Source organism: Melospiza melodia, chromosome 1 (genome assembly GCF_035770615.1).
Source record: "Melospiza melodia melodia isolate bMelMel2 chromosome 1, bMelMel2.pri, whole genome shotgun sequence".
Classification (NCBI taxonomy): Eukaryota; Metazoa; Chordata; class Aves; order Passeriformes; family Passerellidae; genus Melospiza; species Melospiza melodia.
Window position 1 is genome coordinate 91,881,905 of NC_086194.1, and position 12,056 is coordinate 91,893,960.

The 12,056-nt window shown below is 37.9% G+C and overlaps 1 protein-coding gene across 3 annotated transcripts in view; it reads right to left on the reverse strand.

Moving 5' to 3' along the window:
• Nucleotides 1-435: 435 nt before the first annotated feature.
• Nucleotides 436-12,056, reverse strand: part of RELCH (RAB11 binding and LisH domain, coiled-coil and HEAT repeat containing) — a 76,809-nt gene continuing 65,188 nt past the window's right edge. For all 3 annotated transcript variants that reach the window (XM_063162134.1, XM_063162116.1, XM_063162124.1), the window contains 5 exons: nt 11,740-11,878; nt 11,270-11,386; nt 10,165-10,253; nt 6,315-6,385; nt 436-2,229 (listed from right to left, as the gene is read on the reverse strand). In XM_063162134.1, coding sequence (XP_063018204.1) covers nt 2,109-2,229; nt 6,315-6,385; nt 10,165-10,253; nt 11,270-11,386; nt 11,740-11,878 — 537 coding nt within the window. In that variant the 3' untranslated portion in view covers nt 436-2,108. The remainder of the gene's footprint in view (nt 2,230-6,314; nt 6,386-10,164; nt 10,254-11,269; nt 11,387-11,739; nt 11,879-12,056) is intronic.

Genomic DNA, 12,056 nt, shown 5'->3' on the forward strand with positions numbered 1-12,056 from the left:
GCTGTCACAGTTTTTAGGCTCGTGCAAATTTGCAAGTTTTCTAAACAGTGGATGAAATTCAGTGTAGGTGAGCAGCCACTCTCACAGGCAGCTGCCCTGCTTTAGAAAGTGGCAGCCTAACCATGGCCCTGTTATTTCAGTCTCATGAATATAAAGTTATCTCTGGCAGTGTAACTGCTTGAGAAGTCAGAAAAGAGATGGAGAAGAAAAATCCAAAACACAACTGTGGCACAGGAGACAGAGGAGGAGACTCTGAATGAAAATGGCAGTAAAGTCACAGGTCTGGGAGCCAAGGAAACTGAGCAAGTTCAGTCTACTACCTGCTATGTAAAAAGAGTTTAGGCTAAACAATTTCTGTGCATTAAATGTCGCTCCTGTAACAGCTCTGTTGATGTGATTATCTTGTTCAGAGAAGAGCAGAAGTAACAAGACAAGGCAGGTATACAAAACTTTTTATTGACAACAGAACAATAGAGAGGAACGTCACCACTTCCCATTCCTCAGGAATGTCTCCATTTCACAGTCAGTCTGCTAAAAGCGTACTTTCATGGCAACGAGCAACACGAAGGCATGGAGCTGTGTAACCTCCAGAGAGATGTTCCATCAGTGCAGTGCGAGGGGACCGACGGCGCGCACGGGAGCAGCAGGCCCTGTCACAACACAGCCGTGGCAGGAACAGCGAACGCAGAGCCAACAGGCGCAGACACGAAGCAGGCAGAAGCCTCAAGTTATCTCCATTATCTCCATCTAAGGGTGATACCCAACCTGTTACTCCATCCATATTCTGTTTCAGGGGGAAATACTTTATTCCCTTGCTCTGTTTTGCTTTCCCTGTCCTTAAAGATGTCCATACTTCCAGCTGAATGGTACCGTGTCAGAGAACACCTGAGCTTTTATACTTTGCTACCTCATACCAGTTCATGCATGCACTTGAGTTTACTTTCAGAAGATTACATTGACATAAAGAGGGGGAAAAAAAGTGCTGTATAAGAAGAAAAGGATTTAGTTGTTAATGCTTCCTTGCTAACAAAAATATTTGGTAGTTGTATATAATCCCTGTAATGTCATTTTCAAAAAGTATGTAGGCAGTCTACTTAACACTTTAAAGAAACAGCACATCAAACTCAGCATAATTTCAAACACTCCAAAATTAAATTTGAACTGAAATGCAATCTAAACAACAAAATATCTTTAGTTTTCACAGTCCACAGAACTGCACACTCAGTGCAAGATGAAAGCTGACTTTCTCCTGCATAAGGTTTCCTCTGCGTGCAGAACTGTACTGGGGACCCTGTGAAGTAGCTTACACGTTTATAAACATTTATTCATTTATCATGTTTTTCCTTTACTTAATGGATGTGCCTGTGGATGTGTAGACTTGTAAAGTGCTTTAAAATAAAACAAAAACCCCTACAAAAGAAAAAACCCCTCAAAAAACCACAGAGATGGGAGAATTTTATCTGAAGGACTTTGTACAGCATTTACAACGTCGGCATAAAGCATGTGAAACATGAGCATTCCCTGCAGACTGATGCAGTGCAAGCAGTCTCACACATTAGATACTGCAATTCCTCTGGATTCAAGATGCACAATACTTACAAAAACAACCCTAGAAGCACAGACAAATGCTGGTGGCTCTTCCTCTTCTTTTTAGAAACATAATTAAAAAAATCTGCATTACTCTCTCATAATTTAAATACATAAGTAATCTCCACTTTTATTACTTCATGACAATGACTTCAAATTTACATTATTTTAAGTACCGTCAGAATAGCTCCATGTATAATACAGATATTTGCTGATATCCTGTCAGAAAATAAAAAAAAACCAAAACCTTCCACTATATAAAAAAAATATGCTGGAAAGACAAGAACACAGAACAGGGACTTGGTACAGACTATGATTTCAGTTTTATATCAACCACAGTTAACCCAAAATTAACAGATACACAGCGATATTCAAAAGCAGTGCAAATATCTTTGGAGGTTAGAATAAAATTATACTACAAGAACATAAGACAGAAGAAATTAAAAGGCAAGTACTTCAAGTACAGGAACCAGTCTCTGTGAGGTCCACCTTAGTGTTAGCTGGGAGTTCCTTTTCCCATCTTACTTCTTCCTCTGGAACACATTAGCCAACATTGCACCTGATGTAGTCAGCTGGCCCATTTTGTTCAAAAACTTGGTCTTTGTATCTTCACTTACCAGGCTCGCTGCAATTGACATCGAGCTAGGAAAGGAAAACAAAATTAAAAAGAAATTATGCTGTTATTTATTAAGCAATTAAATTGTCTTTGTGTTTCATAGGTTTCAACAAAAAAGACCAGTCTGTGAAGAAAAATTGAAAACCCATCACTACCTAGTCCATATATATAATTGTAAATTTATTATAATGTGTTCACAGTGCCTGTGAAAACAGTAAAATATTTTTGTGCACTAATTTTTAGTACCTTTGGATGTCACCACATTAGCATTTGCTACCTACTGGGGAATTGCTGTAGTGACAAATACTTCTCTGAAAGACTGCCTTTGCCTTCTCACCAGAAATGTCAATTCTTGTGTTTATTTAGTGTAAGTTCACCAGTATCAGTTCAGACACAGACCTTTCTAACCCAAGTAACCTGCCTCCAACAGTGACATTAGCAGATGTGTAGAGATGAGCAAAAGCAAGGTAAGTACAAAACAGTGACACTTCTCCTTAATTTTCAACTCTTGATTTTCCAACTACTTTCATCTGAGCCGAGTTAAAAACTGGTGAGGATTGTCAACCTAGTAATTCTCAATAAATATTTTATATTACTTGATCAGCTTCCCTTTGATCTCCTTATAAATTTCTTGTGAACCCCACGCTGAGCCCGACTGGGTCAGCCCCTCGCTGGGTAAGGAGCTTCTTCTTCTGGTTCTTCTGAATGTGGCTCCTGTTACCTGTGCTTGGAAGTTCCTAATTGAGACATACTACATAGGAAAATGGAGAGTTCATAGGTTTCCCACAAACTCGACTGAGCAACCCAAGCAATGCTGAAGCTACAGGATGCTAAGCTTTGAATAATATGTTAAGAAATTATCCCTACTATGTGAAATTAACAGTTTTAAAAATTAACATATCAGCGAGCTCAACTTCAGATATATATAAACTGTTTAGCACAGTAGGAGTCATCTGTCTCAAGACAGAGCAAATGTACATAGCAGGAATATTAACAAACACTCTGTACTTCCTATATTTGTAGTCAAAATGGCAAGTGTTTATCAACATTGGATAAGGACAATTTTAGAAAACATTACCAAATAAATTCGTTCTTGTGAACTCAATGTGGACTCTGCATTTCAAAATTATAGCTAAGATCACAAAATCTGTCTTACAGGCAAAGGCCATATTCCAGGAACTGACTTTTCAGTCTGAAAAGTTATAAACAGTTCTGTTTGACACACTTGCATCAACGACATGAAACTGAAGTTAACTCTGAATTGTTTCAATAGAACTTGAATGATTTCTTCAAACGTAGAAGGGATACACACAGTTCTTTCTCCCATTTCACACCACAGAAAAAAGGTGCTTAGTAATAATGATTTCTGGTTCTTTTTAAAGTACCTTAAAAATAAAACAGAAGCTTCTCACTAAAGCTGTATTGTGGATATGCAAATAGTTTAACGATAAACTTTTAAAGTAAAACATTTATTTCAGGCACTATCACATGGCCAGACATCTTTGGCTTGATCAAACATCTCCAGTCAACTAACGAATCACATATTTCCAGCTGATAAAACTCAGCTGGGAAATTACTGCTACAGTAAGATGAGTGCCTTTTGCAATTTCCTTTGATTTCATGATAAAGCAAGGGCATATAAACTATATAAGTAACAGTTTACACTCACTGTCAGCTAGTTAAGGACAAGAAGCTATCTCAGACCATGAGGTATCCTAGAATTGGGTGTAGCTACGAAAACTTATTTGGGAAATACTGTATATTCCAAGCATTAGCAGCATTAAGAAAATAAAAATGCTCACTTCAGAAAAGAAAGCCTAGCAACTAGTGAGAAACCTGTAGTTCCAAACAAACTATGCTTTCATTAGTCTAATGATCCTGAATAAGACTGAGGAAAACATGGAGGTATTCTATTGGTTCTTGAAACAGTTTGGGGCATATCAGCCATCTGATGTCAAAAATTAAACAGTAACAACTGCAGACTCTACAAGTTCATGTTTTCCAATACTGTTACTGTAAACAGAAACATAGTCCACTGCATCCTGCATGCTTAATAGTTTAAACATCCAAAATTAATAGCCTCCAAAGTACTTCCATTACTATGCAAAGTGAATATTTAAACATAGTAGAAATTAATATGAAATCAAATAATTTGAGTCTCACATCTTTAAAAAGTAATCAAATAACCCAACAAAGCAATAGTATATCTTGTTTAAAACAATCCATTATTTAAAAAGCAAAACAAAACCCAATCCACAAATAAAAATAATGTATAAACATAACATTTTTCCTGGTGTCCAGATGAATCAGATGCCACACAGAGTTCTGCCTGTTTGATGGGCAAGCTCTAGGGCAAAACAAACTTTCCTAATGGGCATTTTATAGCAATCAGTTTGTAATATCAGTTGTTACCCATGATTAAAATACCTTGTTAATTGCTAAACAAAATGTTTAACAAAAGCGGTTAATATTTCAAGATGGAGAGTTTAATCTTCTGAAAAAATGATTTCTTTGATCCTGTATTATTTGACCAAGTTTTTCTAACAGCAAGGGGAAAAGACAGGACAAGAACATCAGAAGATTGCTTTTGCACCCATTTTGATTTCTGTGCCTGCACTGCTGTGCTGTTAACAAACTCCAGTAACTTATATCCCAGTTGTATTTAAATCCTTTGTCAAATATGTATTTGTCATAGAAATTAGGAACTGAAATCAGCAAGCACTTAACAAGAAAACAGAGATATTTACGTATATGAAAAGGTCATTTCTTCAGTGGTAAAATATTTCTCGTTAATTTTGTACAGTACAAGACGACAACCATAGCCTGATGTTGAATAAGAAAGGGGAAGGCTAATTAAAGAACAAAGGAACAGATTGCAAAGACTTATCCTTTTCATATCTTAGTTTTCAGCAGTTGCATTCATAAAGGAAATACATTAGATGATGTATGAGGTTTGCATTTATTTGTTTCTGCAAAGGCTTAATAGGACTGACTGTCATTTCAAAGTACTTACTACTAGTAAAGCCTGAAGTATTTTACTTGGTGCCTGCCTGACCCTTTTCCTATTTTACATTTCTTTTGTTGAGCTCTTATACACCTTTATTATTTTAATCATTCTCAGACTACCAGTTGCTTCCAGCTCACTATGGGTGAGCTCTTTCAAGAAGTAAATTCTATTAGCTTTTTACAGATAAGGAACTATGACATGAACAAGCTTCAGTATTTTCTCAATTCTCATGACAAAGCACCGGGATTGAGAACAAATTCTCTTTTCAGATACATTCTCACACACTTCCTTGGCAGCATTGCTAGGGATTTGTTAAGTTATATAATAATCCACAAGAATTTACCTGCTGGCATGCCATTCCAGGCAATAAGCAGGCAAAAGAGCACATACAACTCATCGTAATGACACTAAGCATTCCAAATTTCCACATCCAAGGTGGGTCTGTTGGCTACTTTTGTAATCAGGAAGTGCACACAAATGACACCATCTCTACAGGTGAAGCAAATGGATGCATGAGCACTGTGTGTCTGCTGCCTCCCTGGAGAGCTGGGTTTACTCTGTGTTTGTGGAAAGGTTGTTTTACCAAAGTGCATCCCAGGTGGCCTTTTCCCAAAGTCAGCTTACTGCCTAACCAGTAGACTCACACAGGGGTCAGTTTATACACTGGGGAAACTGTTCTTGTGTGCCCCAGTCCTGTGCAAACCAGGACAGCAGCCTGAAGCAAGCTCTTCCCAGGACCAGAACAATTCCCTCAGCCTGCAGGTTGCCACCCCCATGGGTGGCAAAGTGTCTGCTACATACATTGCTCTAAGCACTTAGGCCAGGCACTCCCTGATTTCTCAGATTCAGGACAGAAATTTAAATTCAGCTTTAAATGAACAAAAAATTAAGAACCAAGAACATAATTCCTATAAAAGTAATTGTTGTCTCATGTTTTACACTGGAGACAGAAACAATCATTGTATTAAAGTTTCCAAAATCTGTTTTCAAATACAGCACATGTCAGTGCAGGATTTCAGGTCACAAACTTGGACAACATTATGGAATATAGTCTGCAGAACACTCCTCTGGAGGCACATAGAAAAAGGGAAGTGGAAGTCTTACCCCTGTGGTTCTTGGACGGTCTTGTTTTCCACTTTCTGTTCACATTCTTTTATCATGGAGCTCAAAATAACCTAAGACATAAGGAAGAGAGAGACATGACATTTGACATTTTTCCTTTTACATTAACACTTCTTATGAAGTCTTCTCTGCAAATAATTCTGACATTAGCAGAACTGTTTAAAACATTTCCCTGTTTTTTTTTCAAGTGCCTTTGAGTTCCAGTTATCTGATAATGCCTTGTGGTTAGAAACAACAAAAACGTTCAAAATAACTTAAGGAAGAAAACGTTTTCCAAATAGTTACAGAAGTTCAGGACTCTGTCCTTCTGCCCCAGGCTTTTAAAAACAGCACTAAAACAAACCTACATCTGTGACATGCTATATCTTCATGAACATTATGCAGAAAGAAAAAGCAAGGAAAAAAGTGTGATGGTATCCTAGGACAATATCTTAATGGAAGCAAGTGCTAAAATCAACTTGATACCATTCCACTGGAGTTCCTATGACTCATGGCTTTTTCCTTTTATTTAAGCAAGTACAGTGTTAAAAAGGTTTCTGCGGAGTACTTAAGCCTGAAGACACTTCCACACTGACATTTTTACACTTATCTAAAAATAAGGAAATGATTCCCAATAGCAGGCTTTAAAACAAAATCATACAGTTAATTCATGGGACGGAGAAATGACTCCCTGCCCTGTTCACAACACTACTGTTTCAGCACATTAAGACTAAAGTGTTTCGTCTTAGGTTGCAAATGCAAGATATGGCTGGGGCGTGTATTCTATTACCATCTGTTAGAGGTGGGGCAGTTATCTTCTGTTAATTGGGCAGTTTTTCTTTATCTCTTCCACAACCCATCCTCCCTCCAGGAGATATCTTCTATTGTTGGGCCACTGAATCTCACGGCATGACTGATAAAATTACATCATCCCACTGTGAGATGCTCTGCCCAAGGGGAGGAGCCAAGCATTCCTTCCTGGATATAATCTGAAATTTGGAACACCATAGGCAGCCTTTTCCCCACTGGATTCCCAGAGGAAGACCAGGCTCATCTACACCACCACTGGACCTTCAGAAGAAAACTACACCCTTCTACAGGATCATTGTTGCAACAGAACCGCATCTGCCACTCCAGGAGGATTGCAGCCACCATTTATTGGGACTGCTACCAACACCCTGACCAACAGGGTGTCAGGTCGTATTCTGACTCTGTCAGCGTTGTTTTGTATTACTGCATTTTTATTTTGACTCTTCCTAATAAAGAACTGTTATTTTTACTCCCATATCTTTGCCTGAGAGCCCCTTAATTTCAAATTTATAACAATTTGGAGGGAGGGGGTTTACATTTTCCATTTCCAGAGAGGCTCCTGCCTTCCTTAGCATACACCTGTCTTTTCAAACCAAGACATGTTTTGCAACACTTAGGCAAAAAAGTTAGAATGCAAAGTATGAAACTATAATATGTACACACACACACATATATAGACACACTGCATAAATGGAAACTTCCTCTGCCACAGCTCAGAAGAAGCTAAATACTTTTTTGAGACTCTAAACTTAAAATCTCAAAGCTACAGGCAATTAAAATTAGTATTGCCTCACCAAACCTGAATATACGCAACAAAGGAAAAATACTATTTTCAATCTCTAAAATACAGATCAGTCACTAATGGTTACCACCAACTGATAACTATTTTTAAATGTTTTTGCATAAATTACAATGCTGGTTTCTGTCAAGTCTGCAGCAAAACCATTAATTACACTGATAAGATGTGGTCTGGTCTGAAGACGTGTGCCACTGCTCACTCTGTGTATCCACAAGTATTACTTCAGCATTTGAATCATTTTAGGTAGCAGGTGTTACACACCCTTGAGTGTTTCAGAGAGCAGCATTCAAACAGGACTACAACTCTTCCTACTACATTTGCTGTCCTCCATTGGCATAAAATGTTATACAAATACTTAATGCTTAAGAGTACACAGGTACAAGAGAAATACATTCAGATTTTTTTTCTGTATCAAAAAAGACCTGAAAATTTCAAGCACAGCTGCCATAAGTTTTGTTACTTATCATTTCCACCTGTGCACTGGAGCTTTCCCACATTTTCGTACATCTGAATCCAGATGTTCCAAATATCAACAATATGAAGCCTTGACCAAAGAGGAGAATAATTCATCAAGGACCCAGGATCGTTTCAATAAGAAGATGGCTTTGCCATCCATTGCACAGCTCCTTCTGGGAAGGCTGTGTAATTCTTGGATGAAGTGGAGCAATTCTTTCCTCTTCTGCAGATTAATTTCTAAATTTCTACATTATGGCTTTGCACATACTGCTCAGACCTACTCCCTTGGGTTCTCCTTGTTTGGTCATAGGACTGATTATGAAATCACATCTCCTTAAAGAGAAATATTTTAGAGTACTAACTTTATATTTAGAGACACTAAAGAGACTTAACATACTGAAGTCTTATAAACAGTACTGCAGTATATGGACTAAATATTTTTACGAAGTACTGACTCACTATCATGCAACTCAAATCCACTTACTTTGAAAAGCCATAGAAGGTAAGTGGAAAATGAGGAAGAAGGAACTTGACATTGAACTAGAGATGCTGGTAAAGTATCTGAATGTCTGCACAAGGTGAAATGTTTCCTTTAAAGATGAGAAGCTCTGACCTAAATGCACAACTTACACTTTTATTTATATGAAAGAAAGGAAAACAAGTATGAGGTATTAGTGGTAAGTGCTGCCAGACAGGACCACACAAGCCAATTCCACAATGTTACCCTTCCAAGATGAGTATAAACTCTGTACTGACGTTAAAGGCATTAGAGCTAAGGCTCTGTGATTTAGAAAATGTATGTGTGTTTGTCAAGTGATATGCCATTTGAATAATGAATAACACCATAGAGGCCAAAATAGTAAAAAAAGGCTTAATTCTGTTTATGCAAATGTCTAATTATTTGAGACAGTAAATGACATTCATTTCAGAAAACAAGATTTTCAGATAGAGGGCTTCCAAGACACACTGGAACTCATTGGGTCTCAGAAGCCTTTATCATGATGCCCTCAAACATCCCATTGAAGTGGGAAGCAGATCAAGCCCTAGATATCCATTTCTACAAAAAAAAGGGATAAAAATTGTAAAGCCTGTAGTGAGTTTTCTAACTCACTGGAGCAGGAGTAAACACTTTTAATTTTATATTGCTCTCTGGCTAAAAAGCCAAAGCAGTTGGTATCATGACTGAAGTCACTCAAGCTCAGTAAGGCAGAATGTGATAATGGAGAATTGAGAGCTGTCGTTACCTACTGATTTATTTTAAATCCTATTCCATCCAGTCCTCAATTCCCTCTCTGATAAGATTCAAACTCAATCAAACTCCTTGTTGTAATTCAGGGTATATTTTGAACTGACTATGCATTTAAACCTTAGAAGTTACATTAACTACAAAAATGAACTATTTGATCAGTTATCCCATTGGTGAAAGAAAATGAAACTTTTGCCTAACTGGATATATTGTAGCCATTGATTTTAGTGCATCCTTGGTTTGACTAACATAAAGATGGTAAAAACATTTCCTTTTTCTTCAGTCTAGGAAGATCTATGTTTCCACATGCATTTCTGATGGTTGAGTATTTGTCTGCAGAGATTCTCAGCTTAGAAATATATTTTACCAGATTTTACTGGTTTTGAAATCATGTGGCCTATTCTTTATCAAAAAAACCTCCTCAATGTCATGTTTTGAAACCACTTATGAGCAGCTCTCCTTAACTTCTGGTTTTAAATGCCATCACATTTCAACTTCTGCCACCTACATCTCATACTCAGTAAACATAGTTTACTGCTCACCTCATGCTCTGGAGAGAGATGTTCCATGTCGGTTCGTAAACACTTCAGTCCTGGTAAAAAGTGATTGACCATTAAATCCTCTGAAATAACTAAAACCCAGGTTGTTAAGGTATTATAAGGATTGCCTTTTGGAGTTATACTTTTTTTTCTGTCTTCTCATAATGTTGCTTTATGGAACACAAGGGCAGCAGCAAAACTAAGAAAACGGAATGGCATTTGACACTTCACGGCTAATAAAAAGGAAAAAAGATCTTGAACATATTTAACATCACGTATTTCATACACCCATATAATCCTTTTAAGATTTTTTCTTGACTTATTAGTTAAGATCAAGAGTTTTGTTTTTGTAGCTTTGTTTTTTCAAGTATCTATCAGTTCCACTGTATGGGGTCTGGCTGAGCTGGAGCTCATTTTCTGCACAGCAGCTCTCAGTGCTGTGCTTTGCACTGGTACCTGGAAATCTTGGTGTTGGTACCACACCAGTGCTCAGGCTACTGCTGAGCAGCGTTGGCACAGCATCAGTGCTCTCTCTAAACATTCCCCCCCATCAGTAGGCTGGGGGAGGGCAAACAGCCTGGACAGCTGGCCCAAACTGACCAGAGGGATGTTCCACACCATATGATGCCTACTCAGATATAAAAATTAAGAGAAGGTGGTGGTGGGGCAGGAGACCATTTGTTATTGTGATGTTTGTGTTCCGGAGTGCTGTTGCACATGCTGAAGCCCTGCTTCCTGGAAAGTAACTGGATATTGCTCGCTAATGGAAAGGGAGAAAAAATCTTCTGTTTTTCTTTGCTTCCATACATAGCTTATGCTTTATTAAACTGCTGTTATTTTGACACAAGTTTTTCCTCCATCTGATTTTCTCCCCCACCCATCCTGCTGAGGAGGGGAAGGAGAGAGGATTGGGGGGCACCTGGTGTGAATATCACAGATTAGCACCTGCTAATCTGTGATATTCACCATCTTGGAAAACCTCCCCCTTATGTTGAATAGATCATGTTTTAAATCAAAGATCCAAAGAAAAACTTAGTTATTTCTCTAATATTAAACTTCTCTCACCACCAGAGAACTAACAGCTAGACTTCCCCTGGAAAAAGGATACAGCAACAGGAAAGAGCACTGTAGGACTCAAACAGGTGGGTAGCGATATCCAATCTCTTCGAATCAACAGACTGCTGGTTGTTGACCAAGGCTAACTTGTGCAAGTGTGGAATAACAACTGGAAAAGTAAATACAGCAATAAGTATTTGAAACTGCTTTCCACAGACTTGTTTAGCATTAAACAGGTGCTATGTGGCAACTGCAGGCATTTGAAACTTCACACATCACCATGGAATAAGAACTGCAAACAATTGCTTTTGATGGGATTGCCCTTGCACATTTAATGGATTGACTCAAACTTGAAACAAAAATTTGTGGTAGCACCACCTAAAATAAAAAAGTACCTTGGAGTACCTTTGAAATAATAACAGTTTACAGAAAAGAAAGAAAAACCCCATCAATGTAACCAGCATACCTATTAGCTTTTGGACAGAGAGAAGAAGACTGCATCTTCCCACGGATGCAACTTACATTCGTCTCTAAATCTGGGCTCAGCATTAGGTCCAACTCTTCCGAACGTTTTTATGATTTCTGTATGTAAAGAATGTTGGTCTTGATACTGAGGGTCCTCCAGGAAAGAAGCCAGCTGCATTTTTACTCTCTCCAGAAGCTTAAATATTCCCAGAGAAATAGAAAGAACACAAAAGAATCAGGATGCTAGAAATTGTTATGATCAATTCGAAGTATGTTTACAATTTTCTGTATTTCAGATGACAGATCTTAGGCTTTCTTCTAATTTACAGATATTTTCTAAGGATGTTTCAAACTCTTCAATGCACCTCTATGTT